At 37.4% G+C, this 22,500-nt stretch overlaps 1 protein-coding gene across 1 annotated transcript in view; it reads right to left on the bottom strand.

Annotated features, from left to right (window-relative positions):
- The window catches only part of slc49a4 (solute carrier family 49 member 4), an 81,318-nt gene that overhangs the window by 49,753 nt on the left and 9,065 nt on the right, over positions 1-22,500 (bottom strand). The window contains exons 2-3 of the mRNA XM_038277747.1: positions 21,495-21,588; positions 386-657 (exon numbers count right to left, since the gene is read on the bottom strand). Coding sequence (XP_038133675.1) covers positions 386-657; positions 21,495-21,588 — 366 coding nt within the window. The remainder of the gene's footprint in view (positions 1-385; positions 658-21,494; positions 21,589-22,500) is intronic.

Genomic DNA, 22,500 nt, shown 5'->3' on the forward strand with positions numbered 1-22,500 from the left:
CCGATCTGTGGCTCTTTGGTAGAAGAATCGTTTTCACCTCCTCATGATGTCCAGTTGATAAGTACGCCTGCCCTTTCCTTCAGAAATTATTAATACCAGCTTGGATTTAACAAAGCCAGTGCTTCAGTCCATCACAGCATTCTTGTTTCCCTTTTCATCACACTTTTAATTTTCTGAATCAGTTAAGCATAACAGTTGGAGCAAACTAATTTACAGAGGCCCAGTTATGAGGATTATAGCAGGAGCTCTTGACGTTTGTCTAAGACTCTTGAAAACCCTGTTGCCTGATTGTATTTACGTCCCCCGACAGCTCTGACACCATGTCGAAATAATGCGCCATCGATCCTGAGTGTGCCTTCATGAGTTCCCCCCCCTCTGTATATACCTGCATACAGCACCATCTGTATCCTGCTTCGGATGAATGTGAAGGACAGCGGCGCTGCAGTCGTGGTGCTCGTCTGGGATTCATTGGGAGCCGGAACGATGAGAGGTCCCACGATGAAGGAAGCGGCGCCTCCTAGGTAGGAGAATAGTGAGGCCACAGCGGTGGCCGTTGCTCTCTGATCAGGGGCGAACCATGTGGTGGAGAGGAAGGGTCCGGCACTCATTATAGTCGGCCCGGCCAAACCGTTTAGAAACTGGCCTCCGTGTATTAACCTGGAACAGAGAAGGTGTGCTAGTTAAAAAAAAAAAAAAAGAATAATCGGCATAAATGAAATTTAACAGCAAAACTCTCTGCACCCACAGACAGAAGCTAGAGTAAAACAGCTTATATGGTCATAATTTTGCACTGAGTGGAAAGGTAAAGCTGCATGAAATCAGGAAAACATGTAATTACTCTACTTTTGATGAATGTTGCAATGATGAAAAACCTTTTTTTTTCCTCGTGTACTTTAGCAGCTTAGCCAGCAAAAACGTACATTCACTGAAGGTGGCGACAGTCCGTTCAACAGGCCAAATTCATTACTGCTAAGAAGTTTGTAAAGCAAAACCAAACACTGCATTCTAGCAGTCCTCATACATCCAGTAAAAAAAAAAATATTCCAACCCTTAGTTTGAAAAGATATATTAAAAATGTTTAAAATCATAAGTCCTGCCTTTAATTTTCCCCAGAACTAAACAACCTCTCCACAGATGCATGGCTCAACACAGCAAGACTCGGCTGTCCACCCACACCTTATGGACAAAGGACATTCGGACAAAGAAGACAGGGGGTTTGAAAGGGGTGTGAAGGAAGCCTTTAATGTTAAGAGAGAAAAACCAACCTTAAACAGAGGGGGACTCAGGATTTAGCTCTCAAAAACCTACAATGCAGCGATAGAGTCGCTTCTTTTTTTACAGCCATTTTATTTATTTATTTATTCTAAATCTTTTGGTATTGAGAAAAAAAACTTCCTCTGAATCAAGCAAAGAATAAAGAGAATCAACCCTACATGGAGGGCTGTGTGGAGCGAGGGAGTGTTGTAGTAATGACATCTGGTTTGTGTGAATAACAACATTTACAAGACTCAGAAATTATTTTGGAGTCTTGAACGGTGAGAAAGTGAGGATAGTAGTTGAAATCTGTGCCTTTGTGCACATAAAGAACCAGGCTGTCTAATAATAAATACATTTAATTTATACTTCACTTTCCATCAAAAGATGAAAAACTCTCTGTTAATCTTTAGCATTATTATTTTGAAAAGATCCTAAGATGTGAATTATAGGCAAAGTGGCATCAATGTCGTACAACACTCGCTGACTGCAGGTAAAATGGTTCAATAATTAACCAAAAGCGGGATTAACCTGTATCTACTTCATAAGGAAGCTCGCCGACAGCTCATCTTCACAGGCTCAAGGCGGTCTTGTCAACCTCTACTTTATGGTGATTATTTCTTCAACAGAGATTGCAACAAATTTCAAATAAAGCCACCGACAGCCGTAAAATAAAGTTAGTTTTCAAGAATTTGAAAGGAAAAAGGCAAGGAAAGAAAATATGATATAATTATTGTCAAAGATTAGTTTACAAACTTTAGCTGAAAGAGTTCAACTTTGCAGTCACATTTTCAGCCTCAGCTCTGTGAGACAAATGTATTTGGAGAGCCCTCCCTGATGCCGCCGTGGCCCCTCGCCACCCTCTGGACCTGTCTGACTGAGACAGCCGGCCGCTAGAGACGGCTCAGGGCTGATTGATTGTCTCTAAGCTCGGTAAAGACACCGTTCCTTCACAGCAGTCTGAGGTGGCTCAGCAAGGAAAGGGGTCGGGAGACGAGGCAAGAAAGCAACTAGAAAAAAAAGAGGAAGCTGAGATCTAAGGCCAATCTTGAGCTTAGGAGATTCAAAAATATCTCCTATGTTTTCTATCAGAATTTAAAATAGAAAAGAGTTGGATACAGTTAACTTTATCTAAATTAAACTCATTACTTTAGCTATGATTCTATACGTCTGCAATTCTTCTACATTGTTTTAGTTGAAGAAAAAGTCTCATTCAAGAACTATAAACTGCTATTCCACAGTGAGTTTTACTGATATAAAAGCCCACCTGATGTTATAAATAAGGAGAGAAGCTATTTTTTTTCTAAGAAACCTAAAAAAAAGAAGAATCGTGAGCAATACTTTTAACAAACTAATCCCAGTTTTGATTTAAAAGATATACACATTTCCTCCTTCCATTTCTTTATAGCATTTTTTTAGCATCTGCAGCTTCTGGGCGCCACAGATGAATGTGTCCCAGTCAAGCACAAAGATCTGTGGTTAGTGGCAGATGGATAGGAGAGAAACCTGTTCACCTTCTATCTTCTTCCCACATCTTAGACCTGCTGACATCTCATTCTACACACCCGCACCTCCTAAATTACTCTCTGGGCCTCACTTTTCTATTCATCCTACTCCTTTGATCTTGAGCGCCTCTGTTAAAGAGTCTCAAACTCTAAAGCAAAGTTAACTGCTACAGTTTTTAAAATCTAACATGTGAATACATAGAAAAGATTGAATTGTTTTTAATCTCTATTAATTTTGCACGTTTCTGATGTGTGTCCAATATGTTCCTCTGCTTTTTTTAACTGACAAAAAGTTTACTTTATATTGCAACTTAGCTAGTATTTTAACATTTTTCAAAGTTGCATAATAGGTCTTTAAAGAGGCCTGGTCTTAAGTAAATAACTCCAGCATCTTCTTTTATGGATCAGATTGTGTATATCATCTAATCTGATTCCCAGCTAAGCTAACATGGGATATGGGTAAGATATAGGTAAGAGGATCATACCACAGATACACCACAATACACACACACACATATATATATATTTGTGTGTGTGTGTGTGTGTGTGTGGTCTTGTTTTACCTACAATGTGAGGGAAGTATTTTGTAAAATATCCTACATGCGGGGACTTACAGGTACATATTGGGACATTCAACTGGTCCCTATATGGTAAAGTTCTGTTCTTTGAGTTGGGGTTAGGTTAAGGACTAAGGTGTGAATTCAGTTTAGGTTAGGATTAGGTACATCTTGGTAATAGTTAGGGTAAGGGCCTGGGTTAGTCCATATAAAATTAAAGCAAGTCAATCAATGAAATGTCCTCATATCTCATGAAAATTTAGCTGGATGTCTGTGTGTGTGTGTGTGTGTGTGTGTGTGTGTGTGTGTGTGTGTGTGTGTGTGTGTGTGTGTGTGTGTGTGTGTGTGTGTGTGTGTGTAAGGTCATGCTACGTTAAGCAAGCACTCAATCTGCACTGATGAAGGTTTGTTCACTTTGGTTTCCTGAATGGCTTTAGCGGTTCCATCTGACATCCGTCCAAGATTTTTTCAGCTTTTTTAATCACCGTATAACATTCAAACAGTTGTAGACATATTTTTTGTAATGTTGAAATATGTAGAAATAAAATTGACTACAACACAAAAGTGCCCCATCCTAACAAGGCTGCAACATGGAGGGGAAGTTTAAAAGGAAAAGAAAACTAATTTGAGCAAATATGATTTTTAAAACTGCGCTTTTTTTTATGTCTGTGTAGGATATGTTAACATATGTCATGTTTAGTACAGCATCACCCTTTTAGGAAGTGTAAAATACATACTGAAGACTTCGTAAAATTGCAAGACTTTTGAAGCGGTTCTGTTTTTATATAAACTGCCTTCCCAATGCCATCTTGTTTGCCAAACAGCACATCATAGTGCAACAAGGACGTGCTTCTTCATATTCCTCTATTCAACTCTTTAAAAAGGTATTCCTATGGTGCTATAACTAGTAACTGTTGAAACATTGGGTTGAAATTTGATTTGCATTTATATTGCAGAACACAAGATTAAATCCTGAAGAGTTTGTGGCAATAAACAGGAGCCGAGTTACTATCCAAATGTTTTTTATTAAACATACTTGCCTCTTAAACCTCACCTGACTTATAATGATGCCAATGAACCTTGGAAATAGATATTAAACCCATTCTAGAGGGTGAAAATATTGGGACTTTTCTCAACAGTTTTTTGACCAGGCCTTTGTCAATGAATTGCCCCTGTACCATACTTGTTTCGACTGTCATGTCCATTTAACACATCTGCTGTAAATTGAAAATGCCTGTTGAGTAAAATCTGTGGCAATAATACAGTCACGGGACTATTGATTTTATAACAGTAAGTCTAATGCTCACCCAGCTCTATACAGAACATTTGTAGACTGCATAAAAGCTGTTTGCATCTGGAACTAAATGCGTTAAAAGCTTAAGAGTGACTTTTATAGAGCTGTACAAAACCACACATTCATTTTATGCTCCTTACATCTTTTCAAACTGCGTTGCAGCTTAACTAACCATGCTTATCGGAGCATTTGGTAGTTATTTAGCAACAGCTGCAAATCCGGGGAAACTGAAGAGAGTTAATGTCTGATTGACGATGTGCTCATGTCACTGAAGACTTTGATCATTTTAATAGAAACCTACTGATGTCCTGTTTGTCACTCAGCTGACTGTGTGCCCTACCCTACATGTTTACTTGTACGGGGAGCGGGAAACAGATTTGATCACATGCTCAGGTGGTCAGGATACTTTTATGCTAAGTGTGAATGCGCATTCACAGAAAGCTCAGGTTATCCTGAGCTTTCTCAATATTTATGCTGCTATAGCCTTAGACTTCTGGAGGACATAGGGACCCCATTTACATCATTCTGCTTCATTCTATCTCTATTCTCCTACTCTGCAGAATCTGTTAATTCAAAATCTAACGTTATGCTCGCTTTGCTTTTTCTCATAGTAGCTTCAGCCCGTCTGTTCCTTTTTTGGCTGTGACACCACCCTGGAGAAAAATATCAGCTGTGCGGCTGCCATCAACACCTTTGTTAATAGATGTTGGAGATCGGCCTGGTTTTCAGTGTAGTCCTGTTTCTCTGACTGTGACTGGCTGGATGTGCTCTTTTCCTCCTCCGACATGGGAGTTGGTTCAGAGCTCGTCTGCCTGGATGTGTGTTTCCTGAATGGGGCCACCTTTTTACAGTTGCCTTTTGTATCTCTGCTTCTGTTTATTTTAACCCCAGTCGGCCTCTGCAGATGGCCGCTCACACTGAGACTGGTTCTCCTGGAGGTTTCTTTCTGTTAAAAGGGAGTTTTTCCTCTCCACTGTCGCTACAAGCAAGCTTAGTGTGAGGGATTGCCTTTGAGTCAATGTGTCGATGCAATCAACTGGTTTTCCTTAGATAGAAAACTTTGAACCAATTTGACTGTATGATCTGTTTGAACTGAAAATTGCCTTGAGAATGACGTGTTTTGTGAATTGGCACTATAGAAATATAAATAATAAATTTTTCTAGTTCATTGAGATTAGGTCATCACTAAAATCAAAAATAGGGTGCAGAATTGGCAAAATGTTACAATATGTTACAAATCCAGCCTTTTTCTAAATCAAGTATCATTGTTAAGTAGTTACCCAAAAAAAGTCGAGCAAAATTTATTTACAGAGAACATACAGTTCATTTTGTCTCTGTAACTTTTATAACTATGTTGCATAATGTTTTGTAAAAGCCAGAAACTAAGGAATTTCAGTACTTTGAACATGGGCGTAGGTTTGCATAGGGACCATAGGGACATGTCCCTACCAAAAATTTGAACCGACCTAATTGTCCCGACCAATAATTGGATGTGAGCAACATGTTTATAATTTACAGCAGTAGTTGTTGCAGCAGTGGCTTCTTTTCCTCTCGCAGCTCCTCTGCCTGGTCTCTCCTGTCCCTTTCACGTAGCAGCGCATGGAACTGTGCTGCGCTGTTTAACTCCACTCTCATTGGTTGTTCTGGCTTAAGTTCCGCCTTCTCTCTCTCTGATTGGCTGTTTTCTAGTCTGCGTGTGCTTGGAGCACAACATTGAAAATTTATTCACACTAGAATGCAGCGGTTACTACAATTAATATTAGGCTACAAAACAAGTCCCAATTTAAAAAAAAAGGAATATCATGTACACTAAAAAACAAAAAACTTTTTTTTTCTTTTATAAAACGAAATATTCTGAGTCAGCCAGGAGTTCTGAAGACTGCTGGAAAAATGGGCAAATAAAGGCTGTAAGCCATCAACATTTCTGATTCTTAGCCACAGCCAATTAAAAAAGAAAATGTGAAGGTTTCCTTTTTGCCTATATCTAGTTGCTATTACTGTTTTCATTTTTTGATGACTCTTTGATGAAATTCAGGTATAATTATTAGCAGGTGTTATTTCTCTTATACAGTTTAACAAAAAGAAATGGCGCCTATACATCTGCTATTTTTGGTTTAAAAAGCATAATTAGGGTTAAACATAATAATAGTAAGGAAGAATATCAGAGGAAGAATATTAATATTGATTTTATCTTAGATTTCCACACATTCTATAAGTAAATTAGTACAAACATTAATGTCTGGTAAAAATGCTTGAATCTTATTTTGGATATTATTAAATTCCAAATAAAATAGTGTTATATTGTCTTTTATAATTGTTAAAAGTGATTCTATATTTATATTTTTTTAAATCATATATATATATATATATATATATATACACACACACACACACACACTGCATATATATATATATATATATATATATATATATATATATATATATATATATATATATATATATATATATATATATATATATATATATATATATTGTATTCTTACAATCTAAGTGGGTTGCTCTGTCGGGGAAAGGCACATTTTACATTTATATTACTGTATGTTTTAAAGTCTCCATACTCCAGTTAATGATAAATTACATACTAAATTAGTTAACGATGATTGAAATAATCAATTAATACTATTAATTTTTTTTCAGCCCCAGATAAAATACATGAAAGGGGCTATGCAGAGTATCTACAGCCCAGATGTTCAACTTTTATAGTGAAGTTAATATTTTAATGAATGTATTATTTTGCTTGATACAGAGAGAGCATAGTAGGTAAAATATAAGAGTGGGGTTTAACTCTGCACAATTCTATATCTTCAAAAGAAAATACTGTATTTACCTTCTCTCTTAGTCGTTCAAATGAAAAGATTTTCACAGTGGAAAAAAGTCCTAATTCCACATTCATCAGAGCCGGTGATACTTCAAACATTGATAAACAGCATCTAATGAGTGTAGTGCTTATACATTTTTTATTAATGTAGCAAAAGGATGCTTCTCTCTTTTAACAATGAATTCCTCTTAGTACGGATGCTCACATCGAGCTTAAATAAGGGCATGAATATTGCATAGCACCAATGACACTCGACCAATAGTGTCCCTACCAAAGTTCAAATCAAACCTACACCCTTGACTTTGAACAAGCTGCCCTCCACATAGTTTTTTTTATACATTAACTTAGCAAAGAAATAAAAGGCTGTTTGAAACAGAGCTTCACCAAAATGATGCATTTGTTTAAAGCAAGATAAAAACTGATTAGCTCTTTAGAACCACAACTTGTAATGGACTGTTTGATCTTTGTCTTTGATTTGGATTTTTTAATGGTCCTTTCAGGTTTTTCAGTGTCCACTAGAAGCGAATCACCTTCCCCCTTCAATCGATTTCCTCTTTGATCTGTGCTGCTAATGACTTTCAACCCAAAACAATATGTCAACGTTCACCTCGAACTTTGGTTTGAAGCAAAAAAGATACTCCGAAGAAAAGTACTGACATTTATGCAAGTGTGACAGAAAATCTATTGGTACCAAAACTTTCTGCATAAGATGAATCAGGGTATATCTGAAAGCTTTGTGTCAATAAGAACCTGTTTAAAATGCTTTCACTTTTCAGGAAAGTTATGTCTAAAGAATCATCAAACACTATAATAAAACTATTTTCAATGCTGTGTTTAAATTCAAGTTTATCACGTTAGAGTGTTTAACAAATGTAAAATTATCTTGTATGCCTGCTGTCCTCACATCCAGCCCATGTAAACATTTCTTAGCCCTAACCTTTGGGCCTTACTTGGTCAGAGTCTTCTTTACATACACTATATTGCCAAAAGTATTTGCTCACCTGCCTTGACTCACATATGAGCTTAAGTGACATCCCGTTCCTAATCCATAGGGTTCAATATGACGTCGGTCCACCCTTTGCAGCTAGAACAGCTTCAACTCTTCTGGGAAGGCTGTCCACAAGGTTTAGGAGTGTGTTTATGGGAATTTTTGACCATTCTTCCAGAAGCGCATTTGTGAGGTCGCACACTGATGTTGGACGAGAAGGCCTGGCTCTCAGTCTCCGCTCTAATTCATCCCAAAGGTGTTCTATCGGGTTGAGGTCAGGACTCTGTGCAGGCCAGTCAAGTTCATCCACACCAGACTCTGTCATCCATGTCTTTATGGACCTTGCTTTGTGCACTGGTGCACAGTCATGTTGGAAGAGGAAGGGGCCAGCTCCAAACTGTTCCCACAAAGTTGGGAGCATGGAATTGTCCAAAATGTCTTGGTATGCTGAAGCATTCAGAGTTCCTTTCACTGGAACTAAGGGGCCAAGCCCAGCTCCTGAAAAACAACCCCACACCATAATCCCCCCTCCACCAAACTTTACACTTGGCACAATGCAGTCAGACAAGTACCGTTCTCCTGGCAACCGCCAAACCCAGACCCGTCCATCAGATTGCCAGATGGAGAAGCGCGATTCGTCACTCCAGAGAACGCGTCTCCACTGCTCTAGAGTCCAGTGGCGGCGTGCTTTACACCACCGCATCCGACGCTTTGCATTGCACTTGGTGATGTATGGCTTGGATGCAGCTGCTCGACCATGGAAACCCATTCCATGAAGCTCTCTGCGCACTGTTCTTGAGCTAATCTGAAGGCCACATGAAGTTTGGAGGTCTGTAGTGATTGACTCTGCAGAAAGTTGGCGACCTCTTCGCACTATGCGCGTCAGCATCCGCTGACCCCGCTCCGTCAGTTTACGTGGCCTACCACTTCGTGGCTGAGTTGCTGTCGTTCCCAAACACTTCCATTTTCTTATAATACAGCTGACAGTTGACTGTGGAATATTTAGGAGCGAGGAAATTTCACGACTGGATTTGTTGCACAGGTGGCATCCTATCACAGTTCCACGCTGGAATTCACTGAGCTCCTGAGAGCGACCCATTCTTTCACAAATGTTTGTAAAAACAGTCTGCATGCCTAGGTGCTTGAATTTATACACCTGTGGCCATGGAAGTGATTGGAACACCTGATTCTAATAATTTGGATGGGTGAGCAAATACTTTTGGCAATATAGTGTATCTCTCATTTGCTCAAACCCTAAACCACACAATGGAGCCTGAAACAGGCCACTTAAAGGTTGGTGGATTTATGGTTGCAGTTCATTAAACAGACTTTTAGGAATCCACTCGCTCTGTTTTTAAAAGCAGCAGAAAACACTTATTTAGACAAGTATTCCTTTTGACTTCTATCTTTATTATTTCATATTTTCATACTGCTTTTTTTTTTCCATTGATGTGTCTTTGTAATCTCTGGGTTTTTGTGATGATAACCTTTTTTTTTTCTTTTAATCATCTCAATTTGATTTTTAAATCTCTGTCTTACTGTAACACCATGCATTTTTATCTATGAGCAATCCTGTATAATTAAACTTTTCTTTTAAATTTATACTAAATAAACAAACTTAAATACATTTCTATATTTATCGTGTTTTTCTGAACATTCATTTTTATAATAGAGCAGTATTATATACTTTGCAAACAAATTTCCAGGAAGACAAAACAATAAACATATGAAAAAATCCCATTATTTGAAAACTGAAGCTTTAGCAAAACTAAAAGTAAGTTACTTGGGAAATAAAAAGCATCCCGGACCTCAGAGCTAGAAGAATCTTTTTAGTTTGCTCCCTTGCTGTCTATTAAATCACAGGAGAAATATGATCACCAAAATGCCTCTGATATGACAGCGGATGAAGAAAAATGGTGACAAACAAGAGGAATTAGAGGTCAGCTGAGGACACTGCACTGTGTGAGGAAAGGGAAAGTGGAGGAACGGACCAGCCATTTCAAAAAGTGATGATTAATCAAAGCCGATGAACCCTGTCAGACCGAATTTGATTGAGGACAAGACACAGAAGAAAGCAGCCCTATTGAGAAATCATCCTTCTGCTTCTGGTCCATAAGGGCTTATAGACCCGACAGCCTCCCAAAAAACAAAAAAAAAGGCCAACCAGATTCTTGAGCAGAAAACTGCAGCACAGCGATCATTGGTAATATAACAGCCTCCTGCAGAGCAACAGAGGAGTCTGACAGCCAATCAGACAGACTGCAGGCGAAGGAGGAATCAACCTGATTTATACTAATCACACGGCTGTTCTGTATGTTAATGCCAGACGGATAGATGGAGAGAGATTGAAATTACAAGAAAATTAATATCTGAAAACAAAGCAGGCGGAAAAGGTTAAAAGGCTGACCTTTTTTCACTAGAGAGTAAGGTCTAATCAGTGACCGCTGATGCAAGCCCTGATTCTTGACCTAACTTCATCAAAACATTCAGCCTCGTTATCAAAGCTATTTTTCCCCCACCAGCTCCACAAACACTATAGAGGACGTTCCTCTGGTCAGCGTTCACACGTCCTTAGCTCCATTTGAACCCTTAAAAAAAGGAGTCCTGTAGGCAAGAAATAAACAAGAACTTAACTTTCTCAAAGGGCATAAACAAAGAAAAGGGCGAACCTTTCAAAGATGAAACGATGTGCAGAACAAACAGGTCTGCGGGGGGTCTTTTAGGCAACATAACTGTTTCTACACTACAACAGTGATCAGAGAAGCAGAGAAAGATCCCTGCTGAGATTTAAACGTTCATGCAATGCCGGCGATTGAAGCAGATGTATTTTTTGTGAACACGCCAGCTTCAGGTGTTTAGTTTAACATCTGTTTTTTTTCCTCCTGTCATAATCAAAGACATTTCAGCTCCATATGTCCGATACAAAACAAGAAGCCAGTGCTTAGGAGGCAGCAGACTCCACAGCAGCACATATAACAGAGCAAGAGCTCTTTAAAAGCTGCAGAAATTAAGGAAAGGGTGACATCTACTGGTGATCTATTGAGCTACATCATTATTGTGACTTTTCTCCTGATAATGCTGGAGATCATCCATTAAAACCTGGCGTCACAAGCTCTGACCTATTACATTTATTATGCAAATGATTCTGAACTGTGTCACACTAACATTTGCAGTGTGATTAATGTTATCTCAACTTTCACCAGGCTTACTTGTTCTCTCCTTTGAAGAAAAACTCCAAAGAGCTGAAGGTCATGGCTGCCGAGGGCAGCTCTGCCAAAGGAAACAGCAGGCGGCTGTGACTGTGCGCTATTTAGCTTTCGGCTCATCAGATGCCAACGAATGATGTATGGTGTTGTGTAGCTGGACTCAGATAAGGTGAGATGTAGGAACGCTGGGTTGAGGGAGGGAAGAAAAACAACAAAGTTTAGCCTCTGTTGTAATGAAGTGAAAATCCTACTCTGACTGCAAAAGAAAAACAGGTCCGCCGAACCCATGTTTGTCAAAAGGATGCCTCTGTTGAGCTCTCTAAACACTATGATTTCATTTTTTAGGGTTTTCTGAAAAGTTTTACCTAAAATTACAGGATTAAAAGGAAAGTTGAAGGGCATTTTATTTAGTTTATGGCGCTGTCACACCTTGACGATTTAGCCAGCGCATGCTGACATACGAAAAATTTGGCAAAAACCCTGTCGTACGTTGGGTAAGATTTGTATAAGTTCCGAGCACACTGAAGCACGCTGAAGCACGCTGGCACACGTCAACATACGGCAAGTATGCTCAAATTTTCTTGATGCATACAAACGTATGCTCATACGTGGGCCATAAGTTACAGGTAAGTTATCTGATCGTTGACAAACGTTAATTATAAGTTAATGTGTGTAAGTCGTGGTGTCCAGCTAATCCACAACCTATCAAGAACTTATCTTCTGTTTTTAGACAGTAAACAGCAGCTAGGTTAATAGCATGACTGCAAAGTTTAGAGAAATCTTCTTGTGCTTTTTATGCAGGCTGGGCGCTTCCGGGCGCATTGCTGACCCCTCAGTCCGCTGGCTTGTGACATTTCATGGGCATCACGTCATGCATAAGTTAGGCTGTCTTTGGACATATATTCTGGATTTGTTTTGAATATTCTATGTATACACCCAAATTAGAAAAAAAAACATTGAAAGTTCAGCGCATGCCAGCGTTTTAGAAGATTCTTGTACGTCCGGCATACGGTGGTTAAATCAACAAGGTGTGATAGCGCCATAATATAGACTCCAGTGATAGGGCAGCCACTTTCAGCTCTTCTTATTTTGATGGATAAAATTCAGTCAGTGACGAATTGAGGAGATAATGTCTTTGTTTTGTGTTCATATGATCGTGAACACGGGTCTCCAACACCAGTATGCAAGATCTCCTTTCCTGTTAACTTTAGGCTACATTAACACTGCAGGCCTTAATGCTCAAATACATTTTTTTATGAAATCCGATTGTTTAGCATGGTTGCTCACATTTCCAAATATATGCGACTTGTAAGTGATCTCCCGTCTTAACTGCAGTCATACAACTTAAGTGTCCCGCATGCACAGTAGAGGGCGCAATGATGTAACAAGTAGCAAGCGTACTCTTTGTTAAGGGAAGATCTTGAGGACCAAGGTTAGAGACCCCTCATATAGAATAGGAAACTTCCTCCAAATTTGGTGATAATAAACAGGTGGGGGTGGGGTGCACGTATGTAAAGCTGATAGAAGAGCATTAGAAATTGATGTGCTGACAGAAGTAAGATTTAGGAGACTCGATCCAGTTTTAATAGCGGACATCGTTCCGATATTAGCCAAAAAAATAATACCAGCCTGCATCTAAAATCTCCAATGCCAATAGAAAAACTCTGCTTCTGTTGAAAGATTCTGTAACCCATTGGTCAATACTACATGGGTTAGTTGTTCTCACACCTTTTCTTGTTGACTATTCTTTTCTGTTTCACTCAAACCTTTTCTAAAATTCCACTGTATAAAATAAAAAAGTAATAAGAGCATAATGCTTTTAGCACTAAAATCGTATCGGGTCAATATTGGTATCAAAACTGCAATATTGGTATCGATTCGGAAATGAAAAAGTTCCATCACAACAGCCCCCGTATATAAAATCCAGAATTTTTTTAAGCTGTTTGAGAAAAAGTAGACTTTTTTTTAAATTAACATAAAAAAGGTTGTCTTTTTTGTTTGTTTGAATAAATCGAACCATGCAGACTTTCAGCAGTCAAATCTATCAACTTTGCTTCTGCTTTTATAAACATATTCAACATAATCTTAATGTCTCCATTCATGTTTACATCAGAAACTTATAAATAACAGTTAAACATTATAACCTACATCATTCCATTTTAAGTGTTTCTTTTAAACGGTTTCTCATTATTTTCCTTTAGATTTATATTAATAAGAGAAACGAGCAGCACGTCTCTCGAAAATGGGCCACATTTTGTTCATTTCCATGATGATTCTGCTACCAAGTTGGTGTCCGTTGTGATAGACGGGACTCCTGCATCCACCAAACATATTGGTGCACGCTAATGACAGCAGCTGTGAAACTGTATCCATGTTAGTTTGGCGTTTTAGGTATGGATGGATAAGCTTAGTTATATGATTGCAAATAATTTACTATGAAATTTTATTTTTAATGTATTTTTTTGTTGTTGTTGGTTTGTTTTTTTTCCCAGCGTTTTATTGCTATTACACTGTTATGAGTACAGAGCAAAAAAATGAACTCTCTGCATTTAACGCATCCCCTTGGGGAGCAGTGGGTTGCCATTGTGCAGTGCACAAAACTTACTCCCAAAGGCTCTCTGAGCTCTCTGAGCCTTTGGGAGTGGGTTTCGAACTCAAAACATCAGGATTCCAAGCTCTATGCTCTAACCACAGTCTTAATTGCGTGTTTTTAATTATTGGTTTTGTAAAGGCCATTCTAGGGATAAACACTCCAAATTAGCCAAGGCTACAGGCGCTATAGCATTTGACATGTGCCTTATTGCATAAACAAATAAATAGTTATTTATCCTACTGTTAGCCTGACAGATAAGCATGTAATTCTGGTTTACTAAATTATAAATTATGACTCTATTCCCTGATTTGACTTGGTAAAACTGATGGGTATTTAATTAGGATAAAAACAAAAACACATTTAACAAAGAAACTTCATGACACTTTCTACAAATCTAAGTCAAAATAAAGCAATCAGTCAAGAATTAATTTAATGGTAATCGGACCAATTAATTCTAGAGAAAAAGGTGTCAGAATTTAGTTTGCTACTTTTTATTAATTGTTTGAGTGTAAAAAAAATATGCTAGAAAATAAAGACTTGAAATTAACCAAAAAGAAATAAATTGTCACAGCAAATTTTAATAATAAAATGTTGTTTTCTGATTCTTTCTTAGTGTAACACATCAATGATAAGTATTACTTTAATATAACGAAATAAATTTCATGTGTCTGCTTATTATGAAGCTTTTTCTGTGTAGAAGTAGGAAACTGGACTGTATGCAGCTTCCTGTCCATCCATTTTCTGCATCCATTAAATTTTTAAGGTCATGGGAGGAGGGTAAAACTTTAAGGACGTCGACTCTGAACCGACTGCCGGTTCATAGCAGAGCCAACAAAGAAATATAAAAGCAAATGCTCTTATACATTAGGACTATTCAAAAAATAAGAGGAAGCAGGAATACCTGAAATAAAAAACAACAAATGTGAAATGAGACCAAAGAAAGCAGTCTGTCCGATATAAATCTGAATCAACACAACTTGGAGAATAATTTGGTTTTAAATTACTGACAAAATTAAATGTTTGAGATTAGTTTTCTAATTTATACAATCCCAAATCACCAGAACCCATCGATTGGACTATAATAAAAGCTTCAAACACTGATTTTCATCTTAATTTATTATGATCAAAGGCAATGTAACTAATTAATAGGAAATGTAAGAATATCTGTAAGCAGCTCAAATAACCGATAAGATTCTGCTTGGTTTGAATATTTATCAGGATGAACTGTTTAAAAAAGAGGCAATCAGCCCTCTATCATGTGACTTTGATAAATAACCAGGGCTTCCAACATATCATGATAATCTTAAGGAAGTCAGCCACCAGTAATCAGAAGTTAGATTATCAGAAGGTTTTATTTATAACATTTTGACTTGAATGGAAAAAGTCTCCATTAATAGCTTTCTAATAGAATTCCCAATAGTAGCGAGAGAGTTTATTTATTGTTGTAATTGTCAAAGATTTTTAGGCGGAACAACTGATTCTCATTTAACAGAAACATTATGCAGCAGGAGATGACATTTGGTGATATCCTGCCTCCAGGTGGAGCCACAAAGGAAATCAATGCACAGATTACCTACACAATGAACCTCCATTTAATAACTAGGGTGAACTTTCCTGACCTCTTACATTCTCTGAAATAGAAACGATCAAATCAAAATGAAACTAATTGCCTTTTTTTCCTATATATCGACATGGATGTGAAAGGAGAGTTGTGGTTTAGAAACAAGATTGGTTTTCAGTTTGCTTTCAGGTTCGAGTTCCTCTGCGGATTTGCATTTCTCTTCATTAAGTAACAACAACAAAAAGAAACCAACGTGAACTTGTTAAAAAGTTATATTTCCAATGGGAAAATTAATATTGACAATGAGAAAAATGTTATGGTGGTTGTTAGTAGTGGTTAGACTGCAGCATCTCCACAGCAGTTTTCAGCTAACATCTACAACAATTAGTTGCAAAATGGCACTTCAGTTCCTGCAACTTTTAATTTCCTTTTGGGATTAAAAAAATATTTTTTAAATGAATTGACTTGAAATTATGCATTTTCCATGTTTTCCTTCTTGTTCCTGACCTTAATAATCCAGGATTTACTTGCAGTGAACGACAGTCACTGGCTTGAATGGTAGTTCCTGTAATTATGTAAACATCAATATTTTGTTGGAGTTAATAATCTAAAATTAGATTACCACTGTAATTCTATTTAGCGAGAGTACTAAAGTAATAAGTTAAAGGTGCATCGACTATAAATATGACTTTTTCACATTAAAACGTTTGTGTTAATGTTAAGACAGGCCAGACAACCCAGAGTGTGCGAGTAAAAGCGTTTTTTCTTTGTTTCTTTCCATGAGTGCCCTTTGTTTGTACAAAAAAAGCCCACAATTTGGGTTCTCCTCCTTGGCTAACGTAATCTATGGAAGGGTGCTAACATTAGCCACACCGTGCTCTTACCATACTTGCCTCTTTTTCATTAAAAATGGCCGATTCCAACAATCAGAAACTCCCCTGCAGGCAGTTGGTCAGTGCTGCGGAGTGTGTAACCTTTTAACAATTGTGTAAGAGACATTGACATGACTAGGGCCGAAACAATTAGATTAATCCTGATTAATAGACTATTGAAATAGTCGTCAACTAATTTAGTTATTGATTAGTTGTTAATTGGACTATAGAGACTCTCAAACATGCCTTTAGCTGACAGAGGGACCTACTTAGAACAGTAATAATACATAGATTGTAAAACAAAAAAATACATATATATAAACATTTTCCATTTAAGAAAAATTATATTTTTTGTCCACCCATATGCTATATGCAGAAATCCTCAAGTGGAAAAGATTTAATTTTGTTAAAAAAAAAACGTCTTTAAGGAACCTTTGGCTATCTGATCATTAATCGATTAATGGAAAAAATAATCAACAGTTTAATCGATTTGCAAATTAATCTTTAGTTGCCGCCCTAGTCATAATGGTAAACAATGGTAAACTGGTAACGTTGCTAACGCTAAATTAACACACATACATTAACACACAAGTTAAATTTTAATGCAAACCATAAGAAAAAAAAAAGGTATCATATGGGGTGTTAAATTAAATCAAAAGCCATATTAGAAGGACTGTATATGTAAAATACCAGGTAATGACTCCTTTAACATCCAAAGGTCAGCTTCAATCCATTCCAACTGTTTGTCTTGCAGCCAACAGCCATTTTCACCTCTCTTACTTACTTTAAATCTAACAAAGACTCTAGATAAGGGCTGCAACTAACCATTATTTTGAATATCAAACGGTTTCTTAAAGGAGATTTTTTTTCGAAATCAAACAAGGTAAAACTAAAGCTTTTGGATAGAGCATTTTGATGGAATAAAAAAGTTTATTTTATTCTAAAAGCAAAATGTTCATACATTTTTTTTTTTGATCAATTTACTGCTATAAGTGAGTTTCTCTGTCAGCTAAAGGCATGTTTTAGAGTCTCTATACTGCAGTTAACGATTTATTAATTACTATATTAGTTGACGATTGTTTCAATAACTGATTAATCCGATTAATTGTTTCAGCCCTAATCTAGACTGAGCAGCAATGTCTTTCCTGTGCTCCATTGTTCCGTTGTCTTTGTGTTACAAATAAGGCTACATCCACACTGCAGGCCTTGATGCTCAATTTAGATTTTTTTGTGAAATCCAATTTTCTTTATGTTGCCGTTCACATTTCCAAATATATGCGACTTGATATGATCTGCTGTGTAAACTGCAGTCGTACAATGCGAGTCTCCCGCATGAGCAGTAGAGGACGCAATGACGTCACAAGCAAGCGTGCTTCGTGTTTACGGAAGTAAACATGGATGGTAGTGCCGGAGCGCATCTAGCGATCTTTCCCAACTATATAAACAACAATCTTTTCAAGATGGTTCAACATAAACACTAGGGAGGCACGATATAATCGGCCCCCTATCGGTATCGGCCTTAAAACTGAATATCGGACATCGGCCACCCCACCAATATTTAAACCGATATTTGATCAGCTTCTGAGTTTCTAAAGTCTAAAAAAAAAAACTACTTCTTCTTCTTCCTCAAAAACTTCTTTTTTACAGACTTAGAAACTTCTAAAGACGAGGGAAAAAATATTGATTCGTTAAAATATCACAATATCTTCATATGCTGATATGTTGCCATTTAAAAACACCATATCAATCTCTTTTACTAATGAAATATTGCTATATGTCATCGTTATGCTACGAAATCCCCCGAAAAATCCACGAAATTTTGCCATATTTTTATATGTTGATATATTTACGCGGCATCGATCTATTTTACTAACAAAATCTCACAAGAATTTGCAAAATATCACCAGAGTTTGTAACAGAACGATGAAATTTCACGAGATTTTGAAAGTAAAATAGATCGATACCGCGTTTTTAAAAATCTATTTGTTATCAGCATATGAAAATATATTTGAGTATATTATTTTTCAAAGTGTCAGAAATGGATAACAAAACTGCTATTTTCAATGACTACTTATTTTTGTCGAGCTTTAACATCGGTATCGATATCGGTTATCGGCTACATGAGTTTTAAAATATCGGCATATCGGCCAAAACCCCAATATCGTGCATCCCTAATAAATACTGCTCTCCGCATTATCGTCTGCCGTGGTTGTTGTTTTTCTTGCCGCTTTTTCATAGCAAGACCCAAAGTACCTTTGTCGGGTATTAATGGCGTTCAGGTCGGATAAATGCGACCTAGCGTTCAGACAAATGTCGCATTTGAAAGGATCAGATTCGTATCGGTTTCAGGATCACATAGCCAAGTGGCCTGGGTCGCACTGGAAAAAAATTGGATCAGTGTTGTTCAGACAGCCATGAAAAGATCAGATTTGGGTCGCATATGGGCCAAAAAATTTGGATTTGGGTCACTTCAGGCGGCAGTGTGAACGTAGCCCAAATCATGTCACCTTTCAAACCACCTTTCTATGACGACTAAACCCAGATTGAGATGGTACCTCTCAACAACAAAACCTGAATAATGTTAGGGTCTTAATCTTAAATTCTGAAGGGTGACCTGTAACTTTTAGATATGTATTTTGCTCTAGAAACCTGAATCAAATGGCTGAACTTCCACAGTAAAAGCAATCAAGCTCTCAGGTTTTGCAAATGACTTCATTTTAGGAGTCGGTTGTGTTGAAGCAGAGAAGCATCTAAAATGTGCAGGACACATAAAAGAGACTAGCAGGTCAGGAGGGTTAGGACGGAGCAAGACCGCATGGGTTTTTGGGAACAAATGTGCACATATTTATCTCTCTGTTTAAAAAGATTTGTTACCAAGTTTTGTATCCTCTGGAAAATAAGCACTAAGCCCCATATAAAGTGTATACATAGCAGTGGTGACAACAGCATGGATTACCTTCTTAAAGTATCTTAAAGAATTGCCTCCTTTTGAGCCGTCTGTCTCAAATCATTAAAGCCTGAACTAATAGCTGCCAAGCTCTGTGCTGACATTAATACCCAACTATAGTGATGTAGTCAGCCTAGAGGGGTTCCAGTCAAAGATCAACACAGTATGGTTTCATAATCGGCTTAGGAAAATGTTGCCTCCACACAAGAATACACAGCACCAACGATGACGCTCTAGCAAAACCAGTAAATAAAATAAAATACCATACCTAAAGTGACAGATATTATAAAACCAAACAGTCAGATATAAGAAAAAAACATCAGACTGTAAAGAAAAAAACTGAAATGTTCTACATTAATATATTTACTAAAAGTGCATTATTAGGTAATGTAGAGGGAGGTAATTAGCGGGAGTAAAGGTAATTAAATGTAATTAGGGGATGTGGCAGCCTAGTGTTTAGGGCATAGAGCCCTAACCACCACAATAAGAGCAAGTTTGATTGTGGCCAGTTTCTTAGAAGCATCTTGCTAACAAGTTAGCAACTTAGTGCTAGTAGGTTACCAATAGTAAATTCCATGTGGACCAAGTGGCACTAAATTGGTTACTTAGAAACTACACTGTCAACGAACGCTATAGACAGCAGAAACATGCAAGAGGAGGAGACTTTTGTGTCGGAGGTCATGGATGAGTGTCGTCTGTCATACATTTTTTATTAAGAGAAGGAAAGTGGGGACGAAGAGGTTGTGCAACAGGACGCCAGGGCGGCAGAAGCTTGGTTTGGTGTAGAAGGCTTACAGCCGTACATGTTTGAGCCCTTGCCTCGCAACGCTGCCAGTTCTGTTAGCTCTACGCCTGCTGAAGACACAGACGTCCATCCCCGTGAACACTGGGACGGAACTCAATGGTAAGTTAACGATTCTTTTTTCTTATTTCAGCTGTTGCATATATTAGCTGCGACATATGAATCAAGAGGCTATGACCAAAAAACTTTGATTGACAGATGACCGTTGATATATGATTGGTTGAATTTAGGTGTACGGGCTGATGTATAACTAACTGGCCTTTAAGAGTTTAAGAAAATAAATTTTTTTTTTAAATAGAAATGTTGTAAATTTAGGGAAAATATCGTCTGATAAACAGTACATTTATAAACATGTTTAAGCCAGAATGATTTGACATTTAAATGTGATTTCCCTACTAGAAAAGCCTTTATTTTGTGGAATATGAATCTGAGTGTCATCTATATACCAGTGAAATAAATACAGCTTTAAAAGGTGGGTAGCAACTATCCACATTTACTGAATTACATTTATCTGGATACTTTTTCAACAGAAGTACTTCTAGGAATAGTTGTACTTTCCAGTACTTCAATAATATTCTTTTGAGAGTACTGCTTCTCCAAACTGTGTAATATCTCTGGTCACTTCACCCACCATGAGTAATTCACAAGATGGTCTTCTACTGTAAATACTGCTTTTATTAGTTTAAGTTGAAAAAATGATTTAGTAAAGTGTCTTCTGCCCAAATGTATGTTGTTGTAATATTATTATTTATTTACTTTAATAAATTTGAAATACTGGAAATTTGCACTCGGGTGTGATAACTTCATTTTAAACATTAACTCAGAAGTTACAATAATGACTGCCAGTGACGTCTCACGTGACAGCGGATTGGGACAAGAGGTCCAAACTTCTCTGCAGCTTCCTTCCCATTCAGCAGGTTAGGCCGAAAAAAGATATGTTTAACACCTTTAGCTCTGAAATCCATGACTTCTGGCTGCACTGCTTTTCACAAGTTACTCTGTGCCTCGTTTCCACCCACAGCATCACACTGGCCCTCCAAAACCTTCTGTTTCCATTATGCATGCAGGAGTCTTACCATCGTCTGAGGTGCAGGTCGGTCAGCGGGATGCTTCGCATGACTGATCCTAGCAGCATGAAGAAGGCAGAGAGCAGGAGGGAAGCCCGTAAGCCTGGACAGCAAAAAGAAATACAAATGTCAGAGAAGCTGATAAAAGGAAACTGGAAAAACTGGCCGAAAATAAAACCAAACGTGAGCATGGTTTGTTTTAGATAATAAACCAAACAAGCACGACTGAAACGGATCACTCAACAGGAATATTTACCAGGAATTCGTTCAAGACTCACCCCAATAAATATTTCTTTATTAAATTCATCTGCTGCTTTGCTGAATAAAACTGCATCTAATCTATAAAGATATTACCTACTTTTGTAGCCAAAGAGCAAAAAGGTTTTACTCCGTTATGAAAGCTTATTACCCACTGCAAAGGTACTGCTTTACCTTTTTTTAAGGACAATAAAAAACAGCAGCAAAAATTTTTTTTTGATTGCTTTAATAAATGAGGATCTTTCATGATAGCAGGATAGGACATACCATGATTGTGTTAAAGTAACTAAATATGATTAAGTAAATGCCAAAAGCAAGGATATATATATATACATATTTTTTTTTTTTATCTTCTTGATCTTACCGGCATTGGGCTAGTAGAAAATATAAAAAATATCCAAAGTCGGTTTCTAATCGGGGTGACAATTGGTAAGAGTGTTGCCATATAATAGGGTCACGATATATTGCTTTATAAGTGCTTTTTATATGTTCATTAGAGGATATTGATCAAGTCAAAAACCATTTGCTTCAAAGTATCCTATTTATCATTCACACATTTTTTTATTTTTTACACATTTTCACTGAAAAAAAGAAAATTTTACATACACAGCAATCATAAAGTACAAGTTTTTGACTAAAAGTACTGTGCAGACATATCAAAGTAGTCATTAAAACATAATGACAGCACTGTAACTGCTATGAGTAAGAACATTAAGTATAAAGTGCCCCGAGTTACTGAAAATGTACAAAAATGAGA

The sequence above is a fragment of the Cyprinodon tularosa genome, unplaced genomic scaffold, assembly GCF_016077235.1.
Source record: "Cyprinodon tularosa strain WSP-4 unplaced genomic scaffold, ASM1607723v1 ctg134, whole genome shotgun sequence".
Taxonomy (NCBI): Eukaryota; Metazoa; Chordata; class Actinopteri; order Cyprinodontiformes; family Cyprinodontidae; genus Cyprinodon; species Cyprinodon tularosa.